At 42.6% G+C, this 12,902-nt stretch overlaps 1 protein-coding gene across 1 annotated transcript in view; it reads left to right on the top strand.

The window, feature by feature from the left end:
* Window positions 1-12,902, top strand: part of cpxm2 (carboxypeptidase X (M14 family), member 2) — a 133,742-nt gene that overhangs the window by 37,450 nt on the left and 83,390 nt on the right. Inside the window, exon 3 of the mRNA XM_078413571.1 lies at window positions 1,426-1,535. Within this exon, the coding sequence (XP_078269697.1) occupies window positions 1,426-1,535 (110 nt within the window). The remainder of the gene's footprint in view (window positions 1-1,425; window positions 1,536-12,902) is intronic.

The following is a 12,902-nucleotide window of genomic DNA, read 5'->3' as shown; positions in this document are numbered from 1 at the left end:
TGTTTTACTCAAGATTCCAGCATCTGCTGTTCCTTGGGTTTCCATTGCAATAATGGTGTGGTTGGTATAGGAATTTGTTTTTGTATCTGTGGAGCTGGTTTGGGTCACAAACAGACATGGGGTATATCAGTATAGATCCTAGATTACAAATCACACAAATCCAAATTATAAATCCACAGTATCTTCCCTGAAAGGCATAATTAACATTTTTCAGCAAACGTATGTCTGCAGAAAAGTAAAATCGTGGAATATTTACAACACAAAGGGAGGCCATTTGTCCCGCTCTGTCCATACCGACCATAGAGGGGGTAAACCTCTCACTAGCATTAGGTGTGGAGCTGTGCGGTACATGCTTCTGCTAAAAACAACTTGCTTGGGGTTTCAAGGTCATTTTATTGTCACATGTACCAATTAAGGTACAGTGAAATTTGAGTTACCATTCTAAGTGAAAAGCAACAAGACACACACCCACATAAAAGTTAAGATAAACATCCATCACAGTGGATTCCACCTTCCTCACTGTGATGGAAGGCAATAAAGTTCAATCGTCTTCCTCTTGTTCTCCCACGGTCGGGGCAGTCAAACCATCCACAGTCGGGGCGACCGAAGGCCCCGTCGGGGTGATGGAAACTCCCGCGTCGGCCTCTTCTTACCAGAGACCGGGGGCTTCACGATGTTAAAGTCCACAGGTCCCGCGGTTGGAGCCATGATCCTCGGCAAAGGGATCACGAGCTCCGCGATGTTAAAGTCCTGCAGACCCCCGCGGCTTGGAGCGTCGGGTCGGTCTCCAGGAAAGGCCGCCAACTCCACGATGTTAGGCCGCAGTGGGGACAGAGATATGATACGGAAAAAAATCACATCTCTATCGAGACAATAGATTGAAAAACGTTTCCCCCAACTCTCCCCCCCCCCACCCCCCACATAAAACAAACCAAGGAACACTAAAACATACTTTTTAACACGTACTTAAATTAACAAAAAGAAGGACGGACAGACTGTTGGCGAGGCAGCCACAGCTGGTGGTGCCACCTGGTTAGATTCGGTATAGCAAATTCTCCTCCGTTTAGTTTAATGGTGACTCAAACTACCAGTGGGAAAGACACCAGCAACAGTATATGCTTAAATAGTCAGGTAACGTCAGGTAACGTATAGAATATTCTAGAGTATTTTTTTGCTGACTTTTTGCCTGCTTCTGATTGCTCTAGAAAGGTTTACTTCATCTTTCAGGCCATTCCAAAATCTTTTCACACATTTTGATGGGATATGTTTAGGCAAGTTAGACCAAATGGCCTGTTTCCATGCTGTGTGACTCTATGCCAATATGAACTCATTGATATTTCAAATTGTCAGAAGCAATAAATAGCAGGAGAACACCGTGCTTTGATATGTCACAGCTTTGAATTACATTTCTCTGTTCTTTAACAGAATGCCCTCCACTGGGCCTGGAGGCCTTGCGTGTGGATGATTTTCAGCTTCATGCATCCACTGTCCAGCGTTATGGTTTGGGTGCTCACAGAGGCAGACTCAATATCCAGGTACGTGCTTAAAACGAACATTAATGTACATAATAGGGCGGCAAGGTGGCACAGCGGTAAAGTTGCTGCCTTACAAACACTTGCACCGCCGGACACCCGGGCTCGATCCCAACTTGCAGGTACTGTCTGTACAGAGTTTGTACGTTCTCCTCGTGATCCCGTGGGTTTTCTCCGAGATCTTCGATTTCCTCCCACACTCCAAAGATGTACAGGTTTGTAGGTTAATTGGCTTAGTATAAATGTAAATTGTCGATGGTGTGTGTAGGATGATGTCGGTGTGCGGGGATCGCTGGTCGGTGTGGACTCGGTGGGCCGTAGGGCCTGTTTCCTTGCTGTATCTCTAAACTAAACTAAACTGCAGCAAGGTTATCGAGATTTCGGAGTAGGGGAGGGAATATCTTTTCAGTCTTATCAAGTGCTAAATAAGCAATAAATCAGAGAATCAATATGAAATGGATTATTTTTATTGGATTGCAGTATGATTTAAGTGCATGTGATTAATCCATTATTTTATCTTCATATTGAGTTCAAAAATAATTTTACTTAACGGATTGCATGAATAGTTCTTCACTCCATTTATATTGGTTGAGCATATTCATTACAATGCTGAGGACTCTAATTGCACTGCGACATTGTAACAAAGGAGGGGAAACTGTGGATGTTCGATCTACAAACTTACAAATTTAACAGCAACAGGAGAATTAAACTAGAATGGCTAGTGACCTAATCATGAACTATAGGTTTGGGCCCTGTGAACTATTTGCTGTATGGAAAGCCTCCTACTTCCATTGTCCTGTAACCTTCATTCTTAAGATAGCAGACCTCCCAACCCTTCCGAATTTGGTGGAAAGTTTCCGCTTTCTTATTTCATTTCCGCCATTCCGATTACGCCTCTCATTTTTCCGCAAAACACATGCCTTGCCGCTTGCCCTGCCCCTCACACCGTCGCTAGCCTCGCTCTGCCCCACGCCTTGCCCCGCCCCGTCACTTGCCCCACCCTGTCACTCGCCTCGCCGCTCGCCCTGCCCCGTCGCTCGCCTCGCCCCGCCCCGCCGCTCGCATTCCTGGCCCCGCCTCGCCACTCGCCTCGCCACTCGCCTGGCCTGGCCTCGCCGCTCACCTGGCCTGGCCTCGCCGCTCACCTGGCCTGGCTTCGCCGCTCACCTGGCCTCACATCTAGCCCCACCTGCCTCCCGCCATGCCTCTGCTCCCAATTGGTGAGGCTTCATCATGGCGCTTCAAAGCTGCTAAACAATCCTGAAGAAATGCCCCTTTGAATGTGTGCTTTGGTGCTTTGCAGCCTGACAATGAAATCACTTCACAGTACACTTGCTAACCAATGAGTTAATTTGGGATTAATCAACACTATTTTAGCAGAGGCAGTAACCTGTTTTACGAAATATACAATGAATCATGGATAAATTAACATTTAACGTAGAGACAAGATAGTGATGCCAAATCAGCTGGGGCCAAGTGTTAGACCACAATGGGAGAACATTCCAAGCACTCTGTTACAAAAAGACCATGAGATTCATTGAAATAACATTGGAAGATAGGCACAGTCACAAAGAAAACAAATTGTCTTTTTAGCTATAAAAGGTAAATATAGAAAAGGTTTTCCAAAATTATAGGAGAGGATAGAGAGGAAAAGACCCTGATTGGCAGATTAAAAGTTTAAAAGTACTAGTTTAAAAGGGTTACATTTGGATAGTTGAACATGACTTGCTTTGACAATGAGCCACATTCAGCAACAAAGAGTTCACCAAATCCAGGCCTAAGTGCCTTAAATGAATAGTTTCAGAGAATGGAGCCAGCATATTTGGTAAATTTGTGCATGACACCTAAATTGGTGGTACAGTGAACAGTGAAGAAGGTTATCTACGGTTGCAAAATGATCTTGATCAACTGGGAAAGTGGGCCGAGGATTGGCAGATCGAATTCAACGGAAAAATGTGGAGTGCTGAATCTTGGTATGTTAAACCAGGGCAGGACACACAGCAAATAGCAGGGCCCTGGGGCTTGTTCTAGAGAGAGACTTAGAGGCACAAGTACAGAGTTACCATCATGGACTACAAGCTGAAAGCAGTAGCGATCTCTGGCATCTCTACCAGATGAGCTCAATGCTTTTCACGTCCATTTTAAACAGACACCTATGCATGTCCCACCATCCCTAAATGGCTCTCTCTCATATATCTCAGTGACAGAAGTCAGACCTACTTTTATTCGGGTGAACTCTTGGAAAATAGCCAGCCTGGATGGAGTCCCTCGATGGGTCCTGGAATCTTCTACCAATCAACCAGCCACAGCCTTTGCCGACCTCTTCATCCTCTCACTTGAACGGTCTATTGTCCCCATCTGCTGCAAGGCACCGATCGTCATTCCAGTCCCCATGTAAAGGAGCGACCTGTCTCAGTGGCTATCACCTGGTATCTCTAACATTGAGCACAATTAAGTGATTTGGAAGATTGGTAATACCATAATCTGTGCCAGATTCCCAGACAATCTAGGCCCCTTGTAATTTCATACAGGAAAAATAGATCCACCATAGGTCTATCATTTGGACACCATCTCTTTCGCATAACTTTTAGATCTGGATCACCTTGACAATAAGAATATCTATGTTGGGGTGTTATCATTATTATTCAGTGACTACAGGTCAGCCTTAAATGCCGAAATACTGAATACTCATCCCGAAACCTCTGGACCTTGGCTTCGGCACCTCCATCTGCAACTGGCTTCTGGACTTGCTGACTTGCTGACCTCAGCCAGTTAGAATTGGTCATAATATTTCCTGCATTCTGACCCTCAACACTGGTGTCCCTCAGGGTTATGTGCTCAGAGGGCTTGAGTTATAAAGAGAGACTGTTTTCTTTTCCTAGGAGCATAGGAGGCTGAGGGGTGGTCTTATAGAGAGATGTAAAATTGTGAGGACATAGATAAGGTGAATGGTCACTGCCTTTTGCCCCATGGAAGGGGAAGCATTTAAAGGGGACCTAAAGGACAACTTTTTCACAGAGTGTGGTGGGTATATGGAACAAACTGCCAGAGGAAAATAGTAGAAGTGCATACAGTTACAATGTTTAAAAGATATTTAGTCATTTAGTATATGGATAGAAAAAGTTTGGATCAATATGCGTCAAACACAGGCAAATGGAATTAGCTCCAGTAGGCAACATGGTTGGCATGGACAAGTTGGGTCAAAGGGCCTGTTTCCATGTTGTATGACTACTATAGCACAAGGCTATCAGTATTGTATCTTGGCAATAGGAACATTGCCCCTATTGTCTGGAATATTGCCCCTCGAGCATCATTCAAATGACATGGGCACAATCTGACCCATCACAGTGTGACGGTCAACTTCATAACCACATGAAGAAGATAGGCACTAGAATGAAGGCAAAGCTTAACCTACTCACTAACTAGTTTCCACAATATGGGAACATCATTACTCTAGACATCCTTGTATATTTCTTAGATTAGAAAGCACCATCACAACTTGTTAATGTCCAGTTGAGCAAATGATTTAAGAATTGATTGTCTTACATCTAAACCTAGCACCTAGACTGTGGAACAGCATCCCTCTCCCCATCAGAACTGTCCCCTCCATTGGCTACTTTAAGTCCAGGCTCAAAACCTATTTCTATTCCCTAGCGTTTGAGGCCCTCTGAGGGGGGCGTTGTAAACTGTAAACTGTTTATGTATGTGTTGTTAGGTTTGTGTGCTTTTTTAGAACCTGCACTGATGTATAGCACTTTGGTCAACGTGGGATGTGTTTAAATGTGCTATACAAATAAAATTGACTTGACTGACTTAATAATTGTTTTATTTTTGAAGCAAGAACAAGGTACCTTCTTGTTAACAATTTGCATTGTAGTCATTACAGTCGAGGTCGTGTCATTCTTCATATACGCTTGGAAACCTTTTTGAAAAATGATGCCAGAGATCTTATTTTCTATATTAAGCAGAAAACATCTCTTTGAATGGGACGTCATTAATTATTTGGTTATTTAAGTCCCCGGTGCAGGTTTGTCTTTTAAGTGTAATCTTTCATTCACTATTGAGACCATAAAAGACTTGCCAGACAGCTTCTGTTCATAAGTCTCTGTTTTAGTTTCCAATAATTTGTGAAAAAATGAAGCATTGGCAAGAAATCTGACACTGGTATTAACGTAAAATATGATCTAAATATTGACTTTGGCAGCTCTCTGTCTTTGAGACTAATAACAGAAAAATCAGTTTAAAATTTCAGATGCATTGTGCTGGAGTGTTAGTGGGAACAACCAAGCAGTATTTGTTAGAAGTGGTGAAATATAACTTGGGCTGGGGTGCAAATGCATAATGGTACATGTCTGCCTCTTAAGCACCATGCAGAAGCTTCTTCGAAATTGAACTTTGTTGTTAATAATCATTTATTGTAACTTGTTGAATTACATTATTTGCTCTTTGAGTGACAAACGTTATTGCTTGTAATTCCACAGCAGATGCCATGAGACGACAGACTTGTTAAACGCTGCTCAGTCAAGGCCAAAAACAAATCACACCAATGTGCTCCATTGTACGCCTGTGTCTCAGTATTTGTTGCCCTTTCTGGGAATGGTCTGCGACACTTATGGAATTTCTTAGCCCTTACTGCTTTCCTCTTTTAAACTCTGTATTAAGATAAAGAAAACCAAAGTCCTACTATCTCACCAGAGACTCGTCATCCCCATCTCCAGCAGAAAGAAACAACAGCCAAGTAAATGGTTAATTTGCTATGTCCTTGGCGCTGCAACCAATGACACAACACTGCCAAAGAGCAATCTCCATGTAAAAGGATAGCTGTCTTTGTTTTAGGTTGGTGGATGGTAAAAGTGCCCACAAATCCTAAATAATTCATAAGCTCAAATTATAGGAGCAGAATTAGGTCATTCAGCCCATCAAGTCTATGCCATTCAATCATGGCTGATCTATCTCTCCCTCTCAATCCCATTTTCTTGCCTTCTCCCCATAATCCCTGACACCCGTACTAATCAATAATCTGTCAATCCTGACCCTTGCCTATTCTGCTTGTTGGAGACCTGCCCTTTTACTTGGTCTGAAACATTGGCTGCCTGCAAGAACCTCAAGTCCACAACATAATGTGAATTATTTGGTCTGGCAAAATCATCATTGCCAATGTATTGTCATTACCAGACATAGCTAGTAAAGAAGCCGTGGGGGCAAATGGCCAAGTTAAACAAGTGTAACATTAGGGAACCTTGGTTAGAGTCATAATTTGCACAAAAGAATGTGGATGTAGCAAGAGAAGGTCAAACACCCCAGCTGCAGGACTTCACAGTAGGCATTCCTCAGTGGTGTTTCTCAGGCACTAATGTCTTCTCATAGAGTCTTACAGAGTGGAAATATGGCCCTTTGGCCCTACTTGCCCACACTGGCCAACATGTCACATCTACACTAGTCCCTCCTGCTTGTGTTTGGCCCCCTAAACCTGTCCTATCCACGTACCTGTCTAAATGCTTCTTAAACTTTGCAATAGTACATGCCTCAACTATCTCCTCAGGCAGCTCGTTCCATACACCTACCACCCTTTGCATGAAAAAGTTACCTCTCAGATTCATATTTCCCATTCCCCTGTCCTCTATTGTTTCAACTATCATTTTCCTTCCATTGTAAGGTCTGAAGTGGGAATTTTGTACAATATTTCAATTCCAGATTTAGCTCTTCAGAAAATGAAGCAATTCATGGCACCAGGTGGCAAGACCCAGGAGGAATTCATGCACGGGCTGATAAGTGGCAATTGACTACTGCATCACATATGCCTAATAATGACTAGAAAGGGTCTAAACATCTGACCTTGACATTTAATGGTAATCAGGATTGACAAATCATGAGCGTCAGCAACCTGAAGGATCACCATTGACCAGCAGCCAGATAAACATTACATAGAAACATAGAAACTAGGTACAGGAATAGGCCATTTGGCCCTTTGAGCCAGCACTGCCATTCAATATGATCATGCCTGATCATCCAAAATTAGTACCCCGTTCCTGCTTTGTCCCCATATCCCTTGATTCCATAAGCCCTAAGAGCTATATCTAACTCTCTCTTGAAAGCATCCAGTGAATTAGCCTCCATTGCCTTCTGTGGCAGATAATTCCACAGATTCACAACTCTCTGGGTGAAACAAAATGTCCTCATCTAAATAGCTTACTCCTTATTCTTAAACTGTGAACCCTGGCTTTGGACTCCCCAACATGGGGAACATTTTTCCTGCATCTAGCCTGTCCAATCCCTTAAGAATTTTATATGTTTCTATAAGATCCCCTCTCATCCTTCTAAATTCCAGTGAATATAAGCCCAGTCTATCCATTCTTTCATCAAACATGAGAGAACAGCTCAGGTAGTCATTACCCATTCATGAGAGACATCTTCTGACACTCCACAGCGTTTTTAGCACCTGCAAGATACAGGTCAGGAATGTGATAGGATATTTACTGGTTGTGTAGATGAATGCAGCTCCAGCAGCACTAGGAAGCTTGCCATTATCCAGGACAAAGCAGTCATTTGATTTATCACACTGTCCAATACCCTAAACTTTCATTGAACTACCTTTGCACAGAACACCATCTTCAAAATGCATTGCAGTTGCTTGCCTAGGGTATGCTGACACATCCCAAATTCATGACCTCTCCTAACAAGGACATGGCCAGCAAGGCAACAGCACCTGTTCTGGGTATTCTGCAAGTCACATGGCATCTTCGCTCTGACATATATATGCTTTCCTTCTTTATTGGTTGATCATAATCCTTGGCACTACCGACAGCCAGCATGGTGGGAGTACCTTCAGCAGAAGGACTGAGGTGGACGAAGAAAGTAGTACGCCATGACTTTCTCAAGGGCATTTGGGGATGGGCAATAAATGTGGCAATATCTGTGGCAATATCTGCATCCTGTAAGTTCATTTCAATGAAGTAGCCTAGCTGGAGATATCTGAGTATCAATCTAACACCAGAATTGGAAGTCAAAAATGAGGATGGAATTGTCCTTGGGAAGCAGCATTTGATGAGATATACCAATTGACAGTCCATTTATCCCTTTAAGGATAATGGAAAAGAAAATTGAACAAAGTGTAAAGCAAGTTACTAATTTGCTGTCAATTGTTTGATTCTGCCGCGCAAGACTATTTTCATGCCATTTATCTCCACAGGCGATTTTCCATTCACTTTCACTTTGAATTACAATTGTCAGTGAAAAACAGAAACACAATACTGATATATCTGTTTGATTCAGAGAGGGAGCAGTCATTTCTTGCTATGGCCTATTTAAACCATGCAACCGCAATGAATCACCTCACAATTCTTTGCAGACTTATTTGGGGGAACTTTCCTATCCACTTGACAGCGGTGTGCGTCCAAGGGAAGCGGCTACCAGGAATCAGACATTATCAGCTCACAATTTGCTTCAATTAAACCAAATAAATGGAAAATCGTGACTGCCATCGCTCAGTTTATGAATGTGTAGTCCCGGAAGCCACAGAACTGCTCTGGCAGTACTAAAGTGGAAAATTTACTTAGATTTTTGCTAGAGAACTATAGGAATAGCCTTTCTTATATAACCAGATGTTGAAACATCTGGCCAATTCAATGAAATAACGCATCCCTTGCAATAGTCTCTAGAATTCAATCTAGAGAGTTAACGGCTTCAAGTTCGTGGCCTGTTCCAATCAGTGTTGCAGTGCTAATTCTTTAGGTGCCGGAGGTGTCACTGGTGCCAGAGCGGCCGCGTTAAATTCCCCGCTAGTTAAAACTCCCCGCTGTTTATTTTGGCTTTTTTTTTACAGAGGTGCCGGAGCGGCGCTCGGGTGAGCCCCGGCAGCACTGCACCCCTGGTTCCAACACATCCCTGATGGTCTGTCCTGTACCCAGCACATTGATGCAATCACATCAATAAAAACATTAAATGCTGGAGATTCCCAACAGGTCAGACGGTGTCTGTGGAGTGAGAAACAGAGCTAATGCTTCAGACTGAAGATAGACACAAAATGCTGGAGTAACTCAGTGGGACAGGCAGCATCTCTGGATAAAAGGAATGGGTGACGTTTCAGGTTAAGACCCTTCTTCAGAAGAAGGATGTCGACGAAGGGTGTCGACCCGAAACATCACCTATTCCCCCTATCCAGAGATGTTTCCTGTCCTGCTGCGTTACTCCAGCATTTTGTATCTTCGGTTTAAACTAGCATCTGCAGTTCCTTCCTACTACATAATGCTTCAGATTGATGGCCTGCATCAGAAATTTTAATGCAATAATTTTTGGCTTCTAAGAGAGAACTAATGATTTTTTTTTTTGCTTGGCAAATGGACAAAAATAATATGCACAAATTAGTTGAGAATCTTTGCTGTGACCAAAAAATGTGGTTATTTGGAGAGACATTATAGTTTCAAAATCACTGCTTGAATATCCTTTCTGTCAGACTGGCATTCAACTTACAAACTATGTATGGAATTTGTGCAAAAAGAAATAAAACACATGACCTTTTATTCCTTCAGTGTAACAATGAATTACTTTTTATGCATATATCCTTCAAATAAGGTCATATTAGCCACATTACTTAAGAGTCTTACTCAATCTTTCATATTTGGATTTTCATCTTTAGAATTTTGTAATAGCATAAACATTGTGGTGTTGCAACTGTATATATCTTGCATTCTTTGCAAGTCATAATCTTCATGTCAAATTGAGAAAGTCCAAACTCAGTTTCTGTAAGGTCAGGACACTTTTAACACTTGCAGCAAATGAAGTTGCGTCAGAAAGTTTGCCTCGGGGTGGAATGTTAAGATTCTACTTAATCATCCAACCTGTCACTGGCTGGGATCATGCTGATCATAACTGTGTGAACATAAGTCATGGTTTCTCCCGAGTTGTTCCAGACATAAAGGACTTTGTACTGTCGGAACAGAGCTGGGCTTCAACATTGAGGCCATCGTGTTGCCCCAATAAAGGTGTGCTGGCTGACCACAGGGATGGGAGTTAAGCTTTCAAGAAAGAATAACAACACATTTGCAAGACTTTTCACGCAATACGATACGATACGATAGAACTTTATTTATCCCAGGAGGGAAATTGATCAAATTGATCACAGATTCATCAAAATGCCTGAAAAGCAAATTACATACTTTCTGCCATGGTGTCGTAATGTCAGTGAAAGAAATGTAGCAGGTGATATGTGTGCCGCAAAACTCTAACATGGGGTATTCCAGTGATCACCTGTTTTCAGCAGTTGTTTGAGGGGTAGGTATCAGCTTGGATCCCAGGGAGTACTCGTTTAATCCTTGTTATTGTGTGATGGGATCATGTACATTGTCTACTTTGAAAAAGTTCTCCTCCTCTCTTCGACAAAAGTTCTGCAACATCCTCTCTCGCTGCTCCCCCTCTGTGATTTATTCATTGTTCTTTATCCCTCTCCATCAGTGTCCATTTCTCTTGTTTCCTTTATCCCAAACCAGTCTGAAGAAGGTTCTCGACCTGAAACGTTGTCCATTCCTTGGTGCTGCCTGTCCTGCTGAGTTACTCCATTGTTTTGCGTCTATCTTCAGTTTAAACCAGCATCTGCAGTTCCTTTCTACACATGTACATTCAGCTGAGGTAGCAGAAAGGGCCTGGTCTAAATAAACTGAAATGCTGCAAAGCTGCCTGTACACTCTTGATTTTATGCTGAATGTTTGGAGTGTCACATCACCTGGGAATCATGGCGGCTAGTAATGGGTCTTAAATAAATGATATATTTAGATGTATTTCCCAGTGAACAGGGAGCTGGAATTGTGCACTGGCACATTGGAGATGGTAGCAAGAGTGACAGAATGCTGGGTCACCTTCTTAAATACTGGGACTGCATTGGTTCCTGTGAAGAAATGTAATGACTGCACCAGAGCAGCTAAATTGAATTTTCTGTTTTCTCTTGCTCCTTCCATACTTCCAGTCACTTGAATTGTGTGATGCTCTTTCACTGGTCACGTTCAGACTCCCTGATGAGTTATAGTAGAATTGGGTAGTTGGAAGAGCAAACTCTAAGGAATTCCATCATGTTTCAGAATAACATCCCTTTATCAGTCTAAAAATACAGATATTGGAGTATCTGATGATTTTAATTTCGTTTAGTTTAGAGATAAGGCACGGAAACAGGCCCTTCGGCCCACTGAGTCCATGCCAACCATCGCCCACCAAACATGAGTTGTATGTTAGCCCACCTTTGCATCCTACACACTATGGAGAATTTACAAAAGGCAGTTAACCTACTGACCTACACGTCTTAGGAATATGGGAAGAAACTGGAGCACCCAGAGAATACTCACGCACGCATTGGGAGAATGTACAAACTGGGTCTGTGAGGCAGCAACTCTATCACAGCGCCACCATGCCACCCTTGGACATTTGTGGAGAATCTGAGGTGTTTGGCCAATATGAGATATTTGTACACATGCAACTATTGACATTTAAGTTACCCGTGACTTCATTAAATGGTGAAACATTGAATCTCAGTACCAACGTCTGGAAACAACAATAACTGTTTTTGAAGCCAGTTCTTTGGATGTTCATCTTTTGCTGACCATGTCTGCTAACTTGCTGATCAGAAGGCACTCAAATTTAGCACCCCAGAGCAATTGGTGCAGTTAGGATTTGCAGTCAGAATGTTTTAATTTCTCTCTCCTGTGACCTTCACAGCAGATCTGTTGAATGCCTATCCATATTAGGGATGTCGTGCAAGATCAGGATCGAGAGTCACCTGTCATGGTGATTCAATCTATGGAACAGACCCCTTGAAATGCAAAACATAATGATGATTGCTCTATTTGTACCAGGGCGTCATGATACTTTCAGCATTATTCGCATCCAGCACTTCTGGTAACTCTTTGGCTGATAGAATAGGAATGGCACAAAGAAACATATGGCAAAAATGAATCAATTGATGGGAATATATTTGTGTTTATTAACCTGATGGTTATTGGGAAGAAACTGCTCCTGAGCCTGGACATTACAGTTTTCAGGCTCCTGTACCTTCCTCACGATGGCAGAAGTGAAATGAGTGTGTGGCCAGGGTGGTGTGGCTCTCTGATGATGCTAGCTGCCATTTTGAGGCAGCGAATCCTGTAACTCCCTTTAATAGCAGTGAGTCCAGTACCTATGATGGACTGGGCAGTGTTCACTACTTTTTGCAATCTTCTTCGCTCCTGGACATTCAAGTTGCCAAACCAGGCTGTGATGAAACCGGTCAATATGCCCTCTACTGTACACCTTTAGAAATTTGAGAGAGTATTCATTGACGTACCAAATCTCCTCAGTTTTCTGAGGAAGTAGAGGTGTTAATGGGCTTTCTTTATCATTACATCAGTG

The sequence above is a fragment of the Rhinoraja longicauda genome, chromosome 16 (assembly GCF_053455715.1).
Source record: "Rhinoraja longicauda isolate Sanriku21f chromosome 16, sRhiLon1.1, whole genome shotgun sequence".
Taxonomy (NCBI): Eukaryota; Metazoa; Chordata; class Chondrichthyes; order Rajiformes; family Arhynchobatidae; genus Rhinoraja; species Rhinoraja longicauda.
The sequence above is the reverse complement of the archived record's forward strand: the minus strand, read 5'-3'. Positions and strand labels throughout refer to the sequence as shown.